At 44.1% G+C, this 18,404-nt stretch overlaps 1 protein-coding gene across 17 annotated transcripts in view; it reads right to left on the bottom strand.

Moving 5' to 3' along the window:
- Positions 1-763: 763 nt before the first annotated feature.
- Positions 764-18,404, bottom strand: part of KIT (KIT proto-oncogene, receptor tyrosine kinase) — a 91,532-nt gene continuing 73,891 nt past the window's right edge. For 3 of the 17 annotated variants that reach the window (XM_084970878.1, XM_084970879.1, XM_084970877.1), the window contains 13 exons: positions 16,440-16,633; positions 14,945-15,051; positions 14,723-14,849; positions 14,052-14,156; positions 13,857-13,967; positions 12,448-12,598; positions 10,319-10,410; positions 9,702-9,829; positions 8,486-8,608; positions 5,943-6,054; positions 5,732-5,831; positions 4,989-5,094; positions 764-3,096 (listed from right to left, as the gene is read on the bottom strand). In XM_084970878.1, the coding sequence (XP_084827004.1) occupies positions 2,968-3,096; positions 4,989-5,094; positions 5,732-5,831; positions 5,943-6,054; positions 8,486-8,608; positions 9,702-9,829; positions 10,319-10,410; positions 12,448-12,598; positions 13,857-13,967; positions 14,052-14,156; positions 14,723-14,849; positions 14,945-15,051; positions 16,440-16,633 (1,585 nt within the window). In that variant the 3' untranslated portion in view covers positions 764-2,967. 17 annotated transcript variants of the gene reach the window in all.

Here is an 18,404-nt window from a genome sequence, read left to right as displayed (position 1 = left end):
AGGTGGAGCAGGAACATCTCAGAAGAGAATAACTGATCTTCAGAACCTAAGCCAACAAGAACACAAACGACTTCGTTGGGATTCCTCATGTCAACCTTATGAATTACTTTTCCTATTCATGTTAATTTTTAAATAGTCTCTTTTAGGAGGATACATGCCAGTTATATGATTGAACCACATGAGACCGCTGCTGTTTGACCATCATTTTGCCCACCAGAATGGTCAATGCGTGAAACAACCTAATAAGCATCATAGCAATGTGCGATATTCTCAAAATGTTTTCTGTATTTATTCTTCAATTTCAATGGAGACCTTGGGTTGTAAAAATAAAATGAGAAAATACGGCACATACAAATTCTTAATAAATGTCTGCTGGAGCCTCAAGTATATAAATCCTAGAGATCTGATAGCCTTGCATGTTATCTTATGCATACTGAGAACAAACCATTCTCACGCCAGAATGAATGTACTTTAACTATTTAAAATCTGGAGTTCCCATAGTGGCTTAGTGGTAATGAACCCGACTAGTATCCACAAGGACAAAGGTTTGATCCCTGGCCTCCCTCAGCGGGTTAAGGATCTGGTGGTGTTGCCATGAGCTGCAGTTTAGGTCGCTGTGGCTGTGGTGTAGGCTGACAGCTACAGCTCCAACTCGACCCCTAGCCTGGGAACTTCCATGTGCTGCAGCTGTGGCCTTAAAAAGACAAAAAAAGAAAAAAAAAATTTAATTTACTAAGCTTGAAATAATCCAAAAAAATCCCACTTGATTTATATATTTACACTTTTATTAGAATTCTTCAGAACTGTCAACAACTGGACAATATATCAGGGGAAAAAAAACACATGGAACATCAACATTCTTTAAACTGGCACCGCTTACATATTTACACATAAAGTTATTGTATATATAAAAAATATTTTCAAGGACTCATGGGCTTGGGAATATTCAAAAGACATTATTGCTACATTTCAATATTTACAAAAAAAAAAAAAGCCACAAAATAATTTCAAACATTAAGCCACTGCAAAGAAACCTCTGATGTAAAAAAAAAAAAAAAAAAATTATAAAAATATAAACTTTCAAGAATATCCAAGACAAAACTCTCAGTTGAAGTGCCCTTGAAGTACCTAGACATCTATAATTATCAACCACTTTTCTTACTATAACCGAAAGTCAAGAGAAACATAAAGGTCATTTTCAACGTATGGCAAACAGCGACAATCTCTTATGTGAAAACAAAACCCCGAACCGGTTACCTTTGGAAAGGTGTGAGAGCATAGAACTCCAGTGCAAATGGTTACTTCCAGATAAATGGCCACGGTTCTCAAAATGTAGGCTAAGGGGCCGAGGAGGGGGAAAACCGTGAGGACAGTACACCTGACTCTAGCTAGGGACAACACACAAACCTTGCCATGTACCCATGACCTCTTACAATTGGGCAGGGGGGAGGAAAAAAAAAAAAAAAAAGACAACTCTAAGAATCCAGGCGAAAGCCTTAAGAGTACAATTTAAATATGTTTCAGAGGGAGGGTAGCATTAAGCACATGTAAAGAACAGGTACAGTATGTTGAGTATAAATAACTGACTGCCTTCAGTGCAGGTGGATTGCAAATAAATACGAACTTAAGCACGCCACTTCCTATATGTCTCTATGCAAGCTTTTGGTGAGCTTCTCTAGACAGCTAGGTGAAGGGAAATAAGAGCTGTGCTGCTGCTGAAAGCCAGGCTGCTTCTTGAGTACTGAAGGACCCTCTTGGGCTCAAGGCAAGAATACTTCCCAAATATTTGCTACAAGCATACACAAGCGCGCACGCGTGCGCGCGCACACACAAACACACATATATAGATACTGGCCCAGCGTCCAGGGCATGCCTGCAAGGGAGGCTGACTCTAAGTGGTATTTCCTGCTACAGAAGAATCCAAACTAAAACAGCACTGCTTTGTCATTCCTGCCGGAGCCATGCAGTAATAAATCAGTCACGTTTTTCAAACGGCATCCAATCCATTGAACATAATGCCATTCTGAGGCTAGTCGGCTTGTTCTGGACAATCTAGAGCCAAGTTCATTGGCTACAAAAGGAGATTTTTTTTTTTTTTGTTAAGATTGTGCTTGGCAATTACGTTTTTTTCTTTTTCTTTCTTTTTTTTTTTTTTTTTTTAAAAAAAGCACTGTTTCCTTCAAACGTGTCTGGCTCTTCAGCTATTTCTACACGCAGCAGACTCGAGCCAGGATTGTATCCAGAAACTACACCTTGCGGGTTTTCCCCCCTCAAATATGTGAACATGAACAATTTATAGATGAGTATATACAAAATGCAGGCAGAAGCCTTCCCTCCGATCCAGCTCCCTAATAACAAACTACTTAGAAACCAGGTCAGGAGTAAAAAGGCTCATGGCCAGCAGCCTTATTCATGCCCGGAGAGCATTTTTCCATGGCTTACGTCTTACTCCCAGCATGAAATACTTGACTTCTCGAGCCCAGATAGTCACAGGCTTCTTTCTGCCCTTTGTTTGATTAACATCCTATTTTCCACATCAAGGGATTAGGTTCTGGCATCATCATCATCATCATATTGTTACAGATGATGACAAGGACCGGAGGTGACGACAGCCAGGTGCTCAAATAAACCATTACAACACTTATTGGACAGAAACTGGAGAAGACTTGTCAAGGACCTGGGGTGTCCAGCCCGTCCTACCCTCCTCTTCCCTAAGTCTGAATGCTCTCCGTTAATGGGGGCTAGCGTGCTATTGGGAACATATACAGCTCAATGGCAGCTGATGACAGAAATCATTGGCCACTAAAGTGTGCTCGTAAAGAGGATTACAGCGGAGCATCCACTACCCTGGAGTAGGATGCAAGTTGAAGGGAAACAAAATAACCATTATGAAAACCAAAAAGAATGGCAGTCGGTCGGTGCTGTGGGGGAGCCCCCCCACCCCCCACCCCGGACACCCATTCTGCTTCAGACGTCTTCGTGGACAAGCAGCGGCTGCGTGGAGGAGGCACTGCTGCCCACGGAGTTGATCCGCACAGAATGATCCACCGCGGGGTTCTCCCGGTGGGGGCTGCAGTTCGCTAAGTTGGAATAAATCTGAAGAGAACAAGTCCATAGTTAATACAGTTCCCACAACAAGTGCAGCAGCAGAAGGGGCACAGCTGCAGGTCCAGAATCGCAAGTAACTTACAAAGACACTAAGAGCCAGGAGGTTTACAAGCCCTTACCACCAAGAACCAAATCACACTGACCAAAGACAAAACAAGATGTGTTTTATCCCTCGTTTCCCTCAAGGTCTGATTACTTAAGAAGTGATGCTCTAGGAGTTCCCGCTGTGGCTCAGGAGGTTAAACACCCAACATAGTGTCCATAAGGATGTGGGTTCAATCCCTGACCTCACTCAGTGGGTTGAGGATCTGGTGTTGCCGCAAGCTGTGGCATAGGTCACAGATGCGACTGAGATCTCGCGTTGCTGTGGCTGTGGTGTAGGCTGGCAGCTGCAGCTCTGATTCGACTCCGAGGCCTGGGAACTTGCACGTGCTGGAGGAGCGGCCCCTTTAAGAAAAAAAAAAAAAAAGTGATGGTCCAAGATGGGCTTTTCTGCTGGGCCACATCTAGGAATGAGAACTTCCTAATGTTTCAATAAGGTGTATAAATCTCTACAGCCAACTCCAATCCCATGGCTGATGTCACCCACCAAGAAATCAATGGTCCTTCCAGGGGTCTTCCACTGAGAACCAGGCGCTTGGATGGGAAATGCTGCTTAATTTGAAACATGGTTTGATACCCAGAAGAGCAAGCTTCAACCCCAAAGCATCAGTGGTATGCTAATAGCTCCAAGCACACAATCCAGAAAATAAGGTAGCTTAAAAAAAGGAATCTGAGGCGTTCCCGTCGTGGCTCAGTGGTTAACAAATCCGACTACTAACCATGAGGTTGCGGGTTACTGGCCTTTCTCAGTGGGTTAAGGATCTGGTGTTGCCGTGAGCTGTGCTATAGGTTGCAGACGTGGCTTGGATCCCTTGTTGCTGTGGCTGTGGTATAGGCTGGCAGCTACAGCTCCGATTTGACCCCTGGCATGGGAATCTCCATATGCCGTGGGAGTGGCCCTAGAAAAGGCAAAAAGACCAAAAAAAAAAAAAAAAAAAAAAAAGGAATCTGAGTCAAAATCAGGATCACTCATTCTTCCTTAAAAGCAGGTGAAGAAATAATGGATTTTGGTCCTGAATTCCACCCTCCCCAAATCACTGGGAGTGATCCCCCAACTTCAGACAACTCTTCATCCTCTATGGCTGGTGGGCAAGACAGCTATTGGCTGTGTTCTGGTTATGCCTCTTTTTTTTTTTTTGCATTTAAGGGCTGCACCTGCGGCATGTGGAAGTTGCCAGGCTAGGAGTTGATCAGAGTGGTAGTTGCCAGCCTACACTGCAGCTCATGGCAACACTGAATCCCCACTCCTTAAGTGAGGCCAGGGATCGAATCCGCATCCTCATGGATACTAGTCAGGTTCCTTACGGCTGAGCCATGACAGCAACTCCCTGGTTACGCTTCTTTAACGGGAGGTTTACTTACTGCAGTAACAAGCTGTCTGTCTTCTCTCTGCTTTTACCCTAGTGCCCGTCACCCCAATCCCCCAAAGGCTGAATAGCCTGACACGGTAGAGAGAGATCCTGCTGGCCCATGACCAGCCCATGGGGTGGAGGAGGAAATTCGGCAAACCCTCGTGCAAACATCAACCTCCATGCTTCTGAGCATGAAGCCCTGGGCTTGTTCCCCTCATCTCGCATCTTCCAGCCCAGGATAGGGGAGGGAGAGGGTCGAAAAGAACTTGTTTCCATTGCTTTCCTTTCCCACCCAAAGCCCAATTTACAGTCTAAGCCAAGGAGAGAAGGAGTGGGTAGCTTAGCCCTCGTTTCCAGAACCCGACAAGGAGGACCCGCTTGGAACGCCTTGAACAGAGGTCCTGTGCCAGGCTAGCGTGTACTCACGTGATTGGTGCTCTCCGAAATCTGCTTCTCAATCAGCTGCACGATCTGCTTAAACGTTGGTCTTTTGAGGGGATCCGCATCCCAGCAAGTCTTCATGATGTCATACCTGCAAAACGAGGGCCATTTATCACTCTTCAATGCCTGTCACCTGTCTTTGGGTGTACACCACCCAAAACTTTCCACAATAATCCCAGGCCAGCCATGCAACCGGACCTACTGAAATGACATGGGCATACACTAACAACTCTTTATGAGAGGCTGTCAAAACTTTCTCTATCCTTGGAGCCAAGAATCATGAAAATCAGCTACAGAAAAGGACATCTGGGAGTTCCTGTTGTGGCGCAGTGGTTAACGAATCCGACTAGGAACCATGAGGTTGAGGGTTCGGTCCCTGCCCTTGCTCAGTGGGTTAACGAACCGGCGTTGCCGTGAGCTGTGGTGTAGGTTGCAGACGCGGCTCGGATCCTGCGTTGCTGTGGCTCTGGCGTGGGCCAGCGGCTACAGCTCCGATTCGACCCCTAGCCTGGGAACCTCCATATGCCGCGGGAGCGGCCCAAGAAATAGCAACAACAACAAAGAAAAAAAAAAAAAAAAAGAAAAGGACATCTGACCAGGATGTCCTAAGAAGGAACCAAGTGACATTTTCCAACTGTGCTAGTAAAAACCTTCAACATCTGGGTTCGTCTTTAAAACAGAACATAAAAGGGGAAACATCATGCGAAGGAAGAACATCTGGGCCTTACATTTCCACAGGTGCATGCTCAGGGCTGAGCATTCGGAAACCCTCCTTGATCATCTTGTAGAATTTAGAATCAACTGGCATTCCGGGGTAGGGGCTGCTCCCTGAGGCACAAAGGGTTTGCAAATCAGTGTCACAGGCAGCCAGCAGGACAATGGGAACATCTTAAAGAAGATGCCCAGAGTCTGAGGTGCCTTTGGCAAGGTGCATTTTACCTAAAGAGAAGAGCTCCCACAGAAAAATCCCATAGGACCAGACATCGCTTTCAAATGTGTAGACACAGTTGAAAATGCTCTCGGGTGCCATCCACTTCACGGGTAGCCGAGCCTGCAGTGGAAGCACAGGGGAGTCAGCAATGTTCATTATGAAGCTCCAAAATATTCCTGTAGATACTGCTCCTGCTGCGAGGTGGGGGTGAGAACTTGACGGGCATCTCACAAAGTCCTTTGAGCCATGACCTTGGATGACCCTGACTGCTTCTGAAATACGTGGGTCACAAGTATAGTTGACTCTTGAACAACCAGGGTTTAAGCTGCATGAGTCCACTTACATGTGAATATTTTTCAATGATAAATGCCACACTGTCTGTGGTTGGTTGGATCCAAGGATGTGGAGGAGCCTCACGTATGGAGGGCTGGCTCTAAGTTATATGGAGATTCACCCCTGTGTGGGTCAGTGGTCAATGGTGAACTGTCCCCATTTTCAAGATGGAGACATTGGAGTTCCTGTTGTGGCGCAGTGGTTAACGAATCCGACTAGGAACCATGAGGTTGTGGGTTCAATCCCTGGCCTTGCTCAGTGGCTTAAGGATCTGGCGTTGCCGTGAGCTGTGGTGTAGGTTGCAGACGCGGCTCAGATCCTGCATGGCTATGGCTGTGGCATAGGCCGGTGGCTACAGCTCCAATTAGACCCCTAGCCTGGGAATATCCATATGCCACAGGGGTGGCCCAAGAAATGGCAAAAAGCCAAAACAAACAAACAAACAAAAAAGATGGAGACATTGAGGCTCTACAGCGTAGTCGTTTGGAGCACAGATGTCAGAGACAGACATGGGGGTTCTGACCCAGACTCCACCACTGGCTGTGCCCGCAGCAAGCAGAAGTTCCAGCAGGGCCAAGGGATGAACCTGAGCCACAGCAGTGACAATGCACAAACCCTAACTGTTAGGCCACGAGGGAACTCTATTTTTATATTCATTACTTTGATAGCAGCTGTTAGACCCACCACTGGAACTTGTTATTCTTTGCAACAAAGAAGCACATGAAATGAGTATCACAGAGGTACTTTCTATATTTTAATAACTGCATTTCAATTTGACAGCTTTTCTTGGTACTTCTGTGTATTTTATTTGATGCATTTAAAACAGAGATCTCAGGAGTTTGCTTGTGGTGCAGAGGGTTAAGGATCCGACACTGTCACAGCAGCAGCTTGAGTCGCTACACTCCTGTGGCCCAGGTTCCATCCCTGGCCTGGGAAATTCCACCTGCCACAGGTGCAGCAAAAAAAGAATAGCTAGAGTAGTAAGTGCCACTGGAGTATTAGCCACAAGGTACCTGACGCTGCTCCCAGCATTTTATCTATATTGTGTTAATCATCACTACAACTTCAGGAGGCAGGTGACCGTATTATTACCAAATGGAGGAAAAAACTAAGGTTCAGAGGTATTGGGGAAATCCTTGCCAAACATCAGAGCACTGAATGACAGAACCAGATTTGATCTCAGCAAGACTGGGTCCAGAACCCATTACCCCTTTGTGGATGTTCAAAGGCCTGGACGGGGAAGTACCCATCATTCATCCATGCTTCCTTCCAATACTCATTCTTCCTCCCAAGAGTGCACCGGGAAGGAGAGGATTTGGCGTTATTAACACTCCCAGCCTCAGAGTTATTACACATGCATGCTGCCATCAGGAAGTAAACCCAGCCACATTTCTACAAAACCAAGTCTTGTACAGCTCAGCCACAGAGATGCCATAGTGATGGAGAAGGAAATGGGACATCATGGTAAGGCACGCAAATAGCCACCTCCAGGAAGACCTCTGGACTGGAGCTATGGGGCTGGGAAAACAGATGCAGAGGGTGTTCGGGCCCATCAGCTTCCCATACTCATGGGATATGGCTCTGAAAAGTCATAGGCTCTGGTTTCAGCCTCTACCGACCTATGTCATCTCAGACAGCCATCACTAAAAGACACTGGGCTTTTAGTTTCTCCAACTCTTAAACTGTGAAGACATTGCATTCCAATGCCAAGGGGTTATTCTGATGAGACAATGAAAAGTGGCAATGAAATAAAAGCACTTTGAAGTAAAATCGCTCTGCTCCATAAGCCAATTATTACTTACGAACATCTTTAATAAGCTCTCTTTGATTCTAAGCGCCAACATTCTAGACGCCTAATTCTGAGCATTATCTTCGATTTTAATCTTTCTCACCTAGCACGTCAATCTCAAAATAAAATTCCCCTGCTGTGACCTTCAGGTCCACATTTGTTTCACTTGAACGAAATTGAGTTCATTGCTGTTCTCAGGCTATAAAGAAAATGAAGGCTATTTCTGTTTCCTTTGCATGCCCTCTAATTACACAATTAGAACTAGGAATTCTATTATCGGAATTTTGCAAAAGTACACTTCATCTGACGGCTAAAATGCATGGTATGGCAAAGGTAGGGTGTGCATTATGAAACTCACAAAAAACAATACTTAAGAAAACCTGCAAGGAAAATCCTTCACGGGACTGTCAGGAGAGCGTGGGTACTCACGTTTCCTTTGACCACGTAATTAGAATCATTCTTGATGTCTCTGGCTAGACCAAAATCACAAATCTTTGTGATTCGACCATGAGTAAGGAGGATATTTCTGGCCGCCAAGTCTCTGTGAATACACTGTTAGGAGAGTCGGGGGGACAAAAGAAAACCACTGAAATTTATTTTAAACTTTTCAAGAGGGAAAGCTATGTTTAATGCTAGAATGCTGCCTATGTTATATGGTGCCAATATTTTTGCTTTACACTTAAACTATTCGGTGCACCAAAAATAAACATCCAAATTGCGCTGTGAATGATGTTCAAATGTGTATTTCACATCGTGAGGACTTTAATTGCTATAATCGCTTTCGAAACCAACTCAGATAAATGCTTTTTTCTTCTTAGGACTGCTTTCATTCATAGGAAAATACGTGATAAACAGTCGTATCATTTTTTTAAAATGGAAAACTCATTTTGCATGTTTCTCTTTGAAGGTCTTTTTCTAAAGAGTTTCTAAAATGTTTGCAACTTCAGTTTGACACCTCTCAAGGACATGGGGAAGAGGCTCTTGATTTCAGCTATCCTAAAACCTCGTTTAGTTTGGCAATTGTTTGGAAATGTCACCAAGGACACGAGAGGGTAAGATCTGTAACCACATTCTATTCTGTGAGCCCCATTTTCTAATGAATTCCTCTTACCCTTCTAAGAGCCCTGGCTCCTTGTTTTGGTTCCATCATTCTCTTCCATCCCCAATCTCCTTATCAACTGTTAATTACTTTCTCTTGATTCCCTGCCCCGATCACACTTCCTAAAGCATCTATGCAATATTTGAGGTCTAACTTCAAAAAGACCCAGGCACAGGCTTCACTGAGTATTGCAACTACACGAAGTTCCCCCTCCTTTTGCTGTTAAAATCATTCTCTCTCTATGGTCTAAGAGCAGCTCCTATATCCTAAAAGCCAAGTTTTAAATGAATTCATTGCATATAAAAAAATATATTCATAGAAAGCTCATTTAGACAGGCGTGCACTTTAAGGCTTATAAATGAGAACAAGAATTCCAAAGAGACAGCAGTTGGAACATGAAGAAACTCTATTTCCTCTGCTTTTGGTTACCACACTGCAAATGGCACTCTGCTTTCTAACTACGGCTCTAAAATGCTCCTTGGGGGCGGTGGGGGTGGGGAGAGGAATCTTCCGAAAATCACCTCCATGAGAATCACCTCCACTTACATTCTTCGAGGCGAGGAAGGCCATGCCCTTTGCCACTTGGTAAGAAAAGCTGAGCAAGTCCTCCAGGTCTAGGGCCAACTCATCATCTTCCATGATGGCAGGAGTCACATCTCGTTCTATGTATGAGCCTGTTAGGAGAAGGAGGATTTTCTTAGCAACTAAAACCTTAAAGACAAGGACAGAAAAGCCAACAACAACAAACACTACCACGGCAGCAGCAATGAACTGATAGGAACTGGCAGGGAAACCCTCCCCAAAGTTAAGGACACATAGGTGTTGAAGCATCAGGTGAATACTGGGCAGGGTTACAAAATCTTTAGGGAAGGGGAAGGTGGATGGATACAAAAGTCTCCTACTTTTTACCTGCAAAATATTATTTGATAGATTGTGATATGCAGATGTTATCATCCACATAGTAAGATGCTCAGACACAAGAGCACATGCTCGTACTCCAGAGAGCCACTTGCAACCCTTAACTGAACCACGGACCACTGGCAAGGCCCCTGGATCCTACTATAAAGGAGAACCAGTCACTACCAGGAATTGTGTTAGATTCCACAGTGGTAAAAGAGACCCTCCATCAATGAAGTTGTTCTGATTGCTTGATAGGTACCCACCTATTCTCGCAGATCTCCTTTTGTCTGCCTTGGTTGGTACCACATAAGACACTCCGGGTTTCATGTCCATGTACTCGTTAGTACTGTCACTGCTGGGAGAGGTGAAACAGCCATCAAACCATGATTAAATAAAATGGGAAACAAGGGAGCACACCCAGGCAGGCTCTAACTCCCACTCCCATTTTCACATAAGAGGCTGACTTTGTATGAAGAAAGCATTGCCAAGTATGGATAAAAGAAAATCTCGCTCAGTAAGATGGGCATTTTAATACGCAACATTGGGTCCAATCCTCAAGAATCAGCTGGCCCTTTGTGTGTGTGTGTGTATGCAAATCATAGAGGAGACTCAGGTTAGACATTTCCCATCTCTTGACACCAGGGATTTAACGGGCAACAGAGAACCAAAAGCATTATCACACGTAAATTTCAAACTCCCCAAATGAGCCTCAAGAGAGACAAAGAACCAGAGCTCCTGAGTTGTGTTCTTAGGGGAAGAAGACAGAGACAGTGAACATATAGCGACTGATGGAAGAAGGTTTTAAAAAACCAAGTTTGGTTCAGATAAACACCAATAATTTGGATGATTTTCTGAACCATCTGGACCTCTTGAATCTGCAACATTTGGCTGGAGAGTCTTCAAGATTTCTAGTACTTCCTGCTTCTGATTAGCATAGAAACACCATGACAACAATCTCCTTCGGAGTGTGCTGGTGGTTCCAATCCCATATGGGATCCCAAAGCACAAAGAACACTGCAGGACTGAACAATTCAGGCCATTATTTCCGAAAGGCTAAAAAAAATATACAGGGCCAAGGTTTCAGACATAAGGCAACGTGGCTCATTCATCCATATGAAGAGCATATACACCAGAGAAACGAACAAAAGGTGGTTTGTACCCGTATGGTACTGCCACTTGACACTACTCAACGTTTAGAGGATTAAAAAAAAAATTAAAAAGCTTTACCTGGGATTTAAAACTCCAGCCAGAGGTATAGAAAAGCACTTTAAGAGATAACCATCCATCACTAATATTTATTGCAGCCTCTCCAGGGCCTAGAGTTAAGCTCAGAAGACACAGTCTTGCCTTCACAAAATGTAGGGGATGTAGTGAACAAAAAGGAAGGGAGAAACCTATCCAATGTCAAAAATAGAAAATATACAGGAGCAGACATGCTGGGTATGGTTTCTATCGGGCTGGGTGAATCTAGGAAACCCCTTTTTAATTGTTTTTTTAAGGCCACATCTGCAACCTAGGCCACAGCTCAAGGCAACGCCAGATCCTTAATCCACTGAGCAGGGCCAGGCCCTGAACCTGTGTCCACATGGATACTAGTTGGGCTCATTACTTCTGAGCCACAACAGAACTTCCCAAATCTAGGAAATCCTCAGTGGTGGATTCTTAACAACACTTGGAAAGAAAAGACAAGACAAGAGCAGAGACTTCAATTCGGGTTGTAAACGACACCAATTCTCTGCAAGGAAACTTGAAGCCCTTGACACAGCCACATGCAGGACAGTATCAGGGATGAAAGAGACGAAAACAAGGTGCAGCATTTTCAAAAATGTGCTAGAGTGGTTGTGCCTTTTTATAGCATGAAGAGTTTAAGGGAGGGAAAAAAAGGCAAGGTATACAGAAATAATTCCGAGGTAGATGGCAAGAAACCTATGTGCAGAGAGCTGTCTGGAGCTCCTTGCCATTCTGTTAAAGGTTGTAAAGGAATTTACTGTGACAACTTGGCAGCCTTTCCCATTTTCCCTATAAACAGCAGTCTCACTGTAAAGATGCATATAGTACCCAGCTCAGCAGTATAAAGGGAATGACACGCAAGAACAGAACCTTGGTAAGCGAAGCAGGTAGAAAATCCATTCAACTGAACAGAACTTAAGCTTAGAAAAACACTAAAGATGCATTTTTAAGAATCCACAACAATTTACTTCCAACACGATCTGAATCTTTAAAAACACTATGTGAACTCTCTCAGCCGTTAATCACATTTAAATGATTTAATAATTCTGATTTTGTACCTCAAAGTACCTCAGTTCACTTTTTTAAAGAATCAGCCTTGATTGCAAACCCTTCTGACCCCATGAACTGCCTGTCAACAGCAATTTATGCAAATCAGTCTTACCAGGAAGACTCCTTTGAATGCAGAAGGTTCTTATAAAGCGCCGCTTCTGCGTGATCTTCCTGCTTTGAGCAAATAAACGAATCACGTTTCCGTCTCAAAAAATTCAGGAGATCACCATAGCAACAATATTCTGTAATGACCAGGGTGGGCCCTACACGCATTGAAGAAAAGGTTAGAAAGAGCTAAGATACACTGCCCAGCCAGCACCCCCATAAAAATACCCAAGGGTGATCACGGCCATTCACATGCAGGTTCAATGCTAAGCCCACTTAGTACCAGGACAATCCTATCTATTAACATTGCTTAGCAAAAAGCGTTCTGTGGAGTAAAAAGAAACAACCTTTCTACCTGAATTTCTCAGTGGTTAGGGGCCAGGCGTGACTCCTGATTTTAGACAGGAGCTGCAGCTTTCATGTTACACTGTTATCAAGCTTCCTACATGAATCCTTTGATTCACTTCTATTTACAGTGGGGGCCTCATGCCACTTGGTAATGTTATTATGGAAATGATGACAAGCACGGGCACAAACTGCAGCCTAATAGGAAAACCAGCCAGCGGAACCGCCAGCTGAGACAGGAGGTATGCGGAATCCTGAAATGCATCACCTGCTTTCGGAGGCCCTATCAGTCGAACTTTCTTTCTTCTTTTTTTTTTTTTTTTTTTTTTTTTTTGGCTTTGTGAATGCCTAAAAAACTGCAGCTCTGAAGTTAACAGGCAACTAATTAACTCAGGCAGAAATCTCTCATGAACAATTCATGATGTGGCAAAGCAACGTTTATGGGGGCTGTTCGAAGAAATTAGAGAAAGCTGTCAACTTGACCGTGGATCTCTCCAGATCTTGAGGAATGGCTCATTTTACACATTTTTGTTCCTTTAGACCCAAATGCTTTCTGGAAACATCAGAGGAAGCCTGGATGGGAGGACTAATGAATGCTTCAGAATTGGAAATTGAGTTTTTATAGAAGCGAAGTGTTTGCTCATTTGGTGTGTCTTTGAGAGCTGGTAGGCTTTAGAGGCTTATTTTTAATTGTGGTATGCAAATGAGTGTTAACCCTTTTGTGGCTAAATGTGATCCAGCAAAAAGTAAAAGCTTGCAAGACAAAAGACAAGACATCCTCAAGATATCCAAGAGGTCAATGTTGGTGGGACAAACACAACAGCAATGAAGCTATGTCCTGGTTATTTCTGCCGCATGATGATAAACCTAAAATATACACTCTTAAGAACAACAGTTTTGGGGGCGGGGAGGGGGTGTGGGGGTGTGGAGTGGAGAATGCCAGGAAGAAGTTCACCACCTGGGTACAATCTTGCAAGGTGCTTATCATCAAGGATGGTCAAAATCATGTCAGAATCTCCCCTCTTTTGATAAGTGGACCCAAAGCAAGACACACATTGGCCATGGCCTTACCTCCAATGGTGCAGGCGCCGAGAAGATTCACAATATTCATGTGATTACCGAGGTAACTTAAGACTTTGAGTTCAGACATTAGGGCTTCTCGTTCCGTTAAATGGGCACTTGCTAAAATCAGAAACATCTTAGTTTAGCAAAAAACAAATCTGGCCACACCGACGTCCAGCACGCACAGCAGCCTGCAGAACTTACGTTTGAGCATCTTCACGGCAACGGTCATGGCCGCATCTGACTTAATTAAGCCGTATGCAGTGGCCTCAACGACTTTCCCGAAGGCGCCAGCACCCAAGGTTTTGCCTTTAGCAGGGAACACAAGGAAATGAGTGTCAGAGGTGTGGCGGGACTGAAGGGCCATTTGTGTCATTTCAAAACCAATAAAGGAATCAGGGACGAATTTGTCTAAATACACTTCCCTCAAGAGTGCTTGGTACTGGGAGTTCCCTTCGTGGCTCAGCGGTTAACAAACCCGACTAGGATCCATGAGGATGTGGGTTCGATCTCTGGTCTTGCTCAATGGGTTAAGGATCTGGCGCTGCCATGAGCTGTGGTGTAGGTTACAAATGTGGCTCGGATCCTGCGTTGCTGTGGCTGCTGTGGTGTGGGCTGGCAGCTGTAGCTCCAATTTGACCCCTAGCCTGGGAACTTCCATATGCCGAGGGTGCAGCTCAAAAAGCCAAAAAAAAAAGTGCTTGATTCCAAATCTATCAAAGGTGATAAAATTTCACCAAAAAAAAAAAAAAAAACCACAAAAAAACCTTATGATTTTTAGGTGGACTAGAACAAAGGAAGCTACCGGGGTTTGCTAAAGTCACTGTTATGTGAACACAAAAAGGTTACGTGGACAGCCCCTGCTTCATACTGACCAAAACTCAGCCTGTTCCTGGGAAATTCCCATTTGTGATCATAAGGAAGTTGCGTTGGGTCTATGTAGACATAATTGTTTCCATTTATCTCCTCGACAACCTTCCACTGTACTTCATACATGGGCTTCTGGCGGAGGGAGAAAGGGAAAGAGGAGTTATCTTTAAATGGTTAATGATTGAGCCATGACAGCGTTCAGGGTGGAGAACAAATAAATGGGGTACCTGTAGATATTTATAGGTGAGAATCATCACGATGATACACATCATACCCGCTGCGATCACAAAACCAATCAGCAAAGGCGTGAAGAGGGTGTGGGCATGGATTTGTTCTAAAATGAAAGAGGCACGTGGGGTCACAAGCTATTAGCAGCGTCGACCTTCCCTGCAACCACCTACCCCTCAACTCACCCACCCCCTGCCCTACTGCCCATCATGGCAGGAGTCAAGCGAGGTGCACCTGAGCTCCTTGCCTGATTATCTTATTCTTGTTATGCAAAGGAATCTTTTAAAATAACAGCATTAAAGCAGATGATTGTGGAAAAGAAACTGAGATTTCCATGGCACAAGAATAACAATATGTTGGCAATGAGTGAACTTTGACTTCAAATTCCTGCCTTGAACTTTAAGATGTTTCCTTTAGGGATAGTTTATAGTTTCTCTTTTATGTTTTCCTGTTTTCCCCAAATTTTCTGCATTGAGACGAGTTTCTTTCACAACCGAGAAAAACATTTTTAAAGTGTTCTTTTCATTGCCCTGTCGGAAAAAAGCCTATGATGCAGAACAATGTAAGAGTCTTCCCCTCATTACTCAAAACCTGAACACAAACCACTTTTGGGCACGCGTTCTTTGCCAACTCAAAAAAAACAAAAACCAAGCCCTAAGCATATAGGTGCCCAGTTCTTCTGTCTTCTGACTTCATACCAATTCATCAATTTGTCCAAAAGGATCATTTAACTTATGTTAGGAGAGCTAGTCACTCATTGATCAAATGTCAAAGATGTTAAATAGCTCACTAACATGAGTTCATAAAAGGTAGTGCTAACTTTCTGATACGATGTCTGGCAGTGTATTATTAAAATGACTGGTTTTGGAGTTCCCGTAGTGGCTCAGAGGAAACAAATCTGACCAGCATCCATGAGGACACAGATTCAATCCCTGGCCTCACTCAGCGGGTTAAGGATCCAGCATAGGTCGCAGACACGGCTCGGGTCTGATGTGGCTGCAGCTCCAATTAGATCCCTGGCCTGGGAACTTCCATATGCCGAGGGTGCCGCCCTAAAAAGCCCCCCCCAAAATTTTTTAAAACCCTGATTTTAAGTAATAATTTAAATCATTTTAAATTGAATTTTAAAATTTAGATGGCCCTAATTCTGTTTCTGTTTGGGTGTAATGTAAGTCTATCACCCCTATTTTCTTTCTTTACCCCTTTCTAACAAAAAGAGTTGGGAACACATGATTAATTATATATATATACATATATACACATCCGGGCATACATACGTGCAGACACGCATAAAACACATACAGCACATGGTTAAAATTAGTGCACACGTGGTTTTAACAAACTAATACAGAATGAAACATTGATGACAATCAAATGTGAAATGTAGATATTACCAGAAATGACATGGCCAGTGATGGAATGAACTTAAAATCATGATTGACATGGCAGGCAGAGCCTAAACATCCCCTTAAATTGGATTAAAAAGAAATATACCTTTGCTGTTACCTTTAAATGCAAAGTTAAAAAAGGCAGAACTCTTGCCCACATCGTTGTAAGCCCTGCACTCCACTGTGCCGTTGTGTTTGAATGCACTGTAATCAATGGAGCTGTGAATCACTAGTTTTCCAAACGGTGATACAGATGAGTTTTGGATCTGCACGTCCACTGGCCCAACGGGAACGGAACATCTAGGGGGAAAACACAGCAGTTCAAGCTTACTAGAAGAAAAATTATTTGCCTTTTTTTTTTTTTTTTTTGCCTTCTTTTTTAGGGCCGCACCGGCAGCATATGCAAGTTCGCAGGCTTGGGGTCAAATTGGAGCCACTGCTGCTGGTCTACACCACAACTACAACGATGCAGGATCCCTGGTGCCTCTGCGACCTACGCCACAGCTCACAGCAATGCTGGATCCTCAACTAACTGAGTGAGGCCAGGGATCGAATCCGAGTCCTCATGGATACCAGTCAGATTTGTTTCCACTGCGCCACAATGGGAACTCCCTTGGCATATTTTTTTATTTATTATTTTTTGGGGGGCCATGTCTGCAGCATGCGGAAGTTCCCAGGCCAGGGATCGAACCCCCACCACAGCAGTGACCAGAGCTGCTGCAGTGACAGCCAGATCCTTAATCTGCTGAGCCACAAGGGAACTCCCAGTGTACTTACATTTATTTATTTATACTGTTTTTGGTTTTTTTGTTTGTTTTTTAGGGCCACACCCGAGGCATATGGAGATTCCCAGGCTAGGGGTCCATTCGGAGCTGTAGCCACTAGCTTACACCAGAGCCACAGCAACACGGGATCTGAGCTCTACATCACAGTTCATGGCAACACCAGATCCTTAACCCACTAAGCAAGGCCAGGGATCAAACCCACAAGCTCATGGACACTAATCGGGTTCATTAACTGCCGAGCCACAGCAGGAACTCCTCCCAGCATACTTTTAAAACTAAGTCAGAGGTTCATAATCAGACATTCGCTTTTACCGCTGAGAGTGTGATGACGAATGAGCTCCTCTGCAGCACCAGGAGCAAGAGAAGCATGTGGGGGAGGAGAAAGAGAGGAGGGCGAGGAGTGAGACGTGGGCTTGAAATCCTGGCTCAAACACCTACTCCGCTGACTTCCTGACTGGTACTTAAAACTCTCCAAGACTCAGTTCGTCCAGCTGTATAGCCGGGATGCTCATACTTATTTCGGAGGGTTATTGAAAGGATTAGAAATAAATTCAAGAAGAGGGCTGGGCTCACATCCTACACCCAGTAGACTTTACAGATGAAGTAATTGGGAGAGGATGTATGAAGGGTTGAAAAGGAAGAGTGTGGAGGAGGAAAGCAGTAAAGTCTATAAGGATGAAGCCAGGGCAACTCCCAAACCCCGGTAGTGAGCACCCTGCAGCTCCAGGTTCTATGAAGGGAGATGGATGGAGTGGTGCCCCAGGTGATGGAGACTGCATCAGGAGCTGGGCTCTGATGACCCTATTTCATTTTATTTTATTTTATTTTATTTTATTTTATTTTATTTTATTTTATTTTTCTTGTTATCAAGTCTTTAGAAATAAGTCTATCTCTGTTGACATTTTTCTTGGATTTGGGTGGTATTTCATGAGGTTAAGAGGTCTTGGGGAGGTTTCTCAGCATGTTAAAGTACATTAATATGTCAAACTGCATGATGATGGACAGTTTTGGGGAAGAAAGTCAAATGGGTGTGGGTACCATTGTGATCATTTGGGGGCTCCACTCAGTTTACTGGATAGGTTCCCAGCAGAAGGCTATGAGAACTTTGAGTCTCTCTTCTTCTTCTTCTTTTTTTTTTTTTCTTTTTGGAGCCACACCCTTGGCATATGGAAGTTCCCAGGCTAGGGGTTGAATCAGAGCTGCAGCTGCTGACCTATGCCATAGCCACAGCAATGCGGGAGCGGAGCTGAGTTTATGGCCTGCACCAGAGCTCATGGCAACGCTGG

The sequence above is a fragment of the Sus scrofa genome, chromosome 8, assembly GCF_054392235.1.
Source record: "Sus scrofa isolate SSC_HxYL_T2T_F1_AM1 chromosome 8, Sscrofa_HxYL_maternal_Yorkshire_Landrace_v2.0, whole genome shotgun sequence".
Taxonomy (NCBI): domain Eukaryota; kingdom Metazoa; phylum Chordata; class Mammalia; order Artiodactyla; family Suidae; genus Sus; species Sus scrofa.
This window is presented reverse-complemented; position numbering and strand designations above follow the sequence as displayed.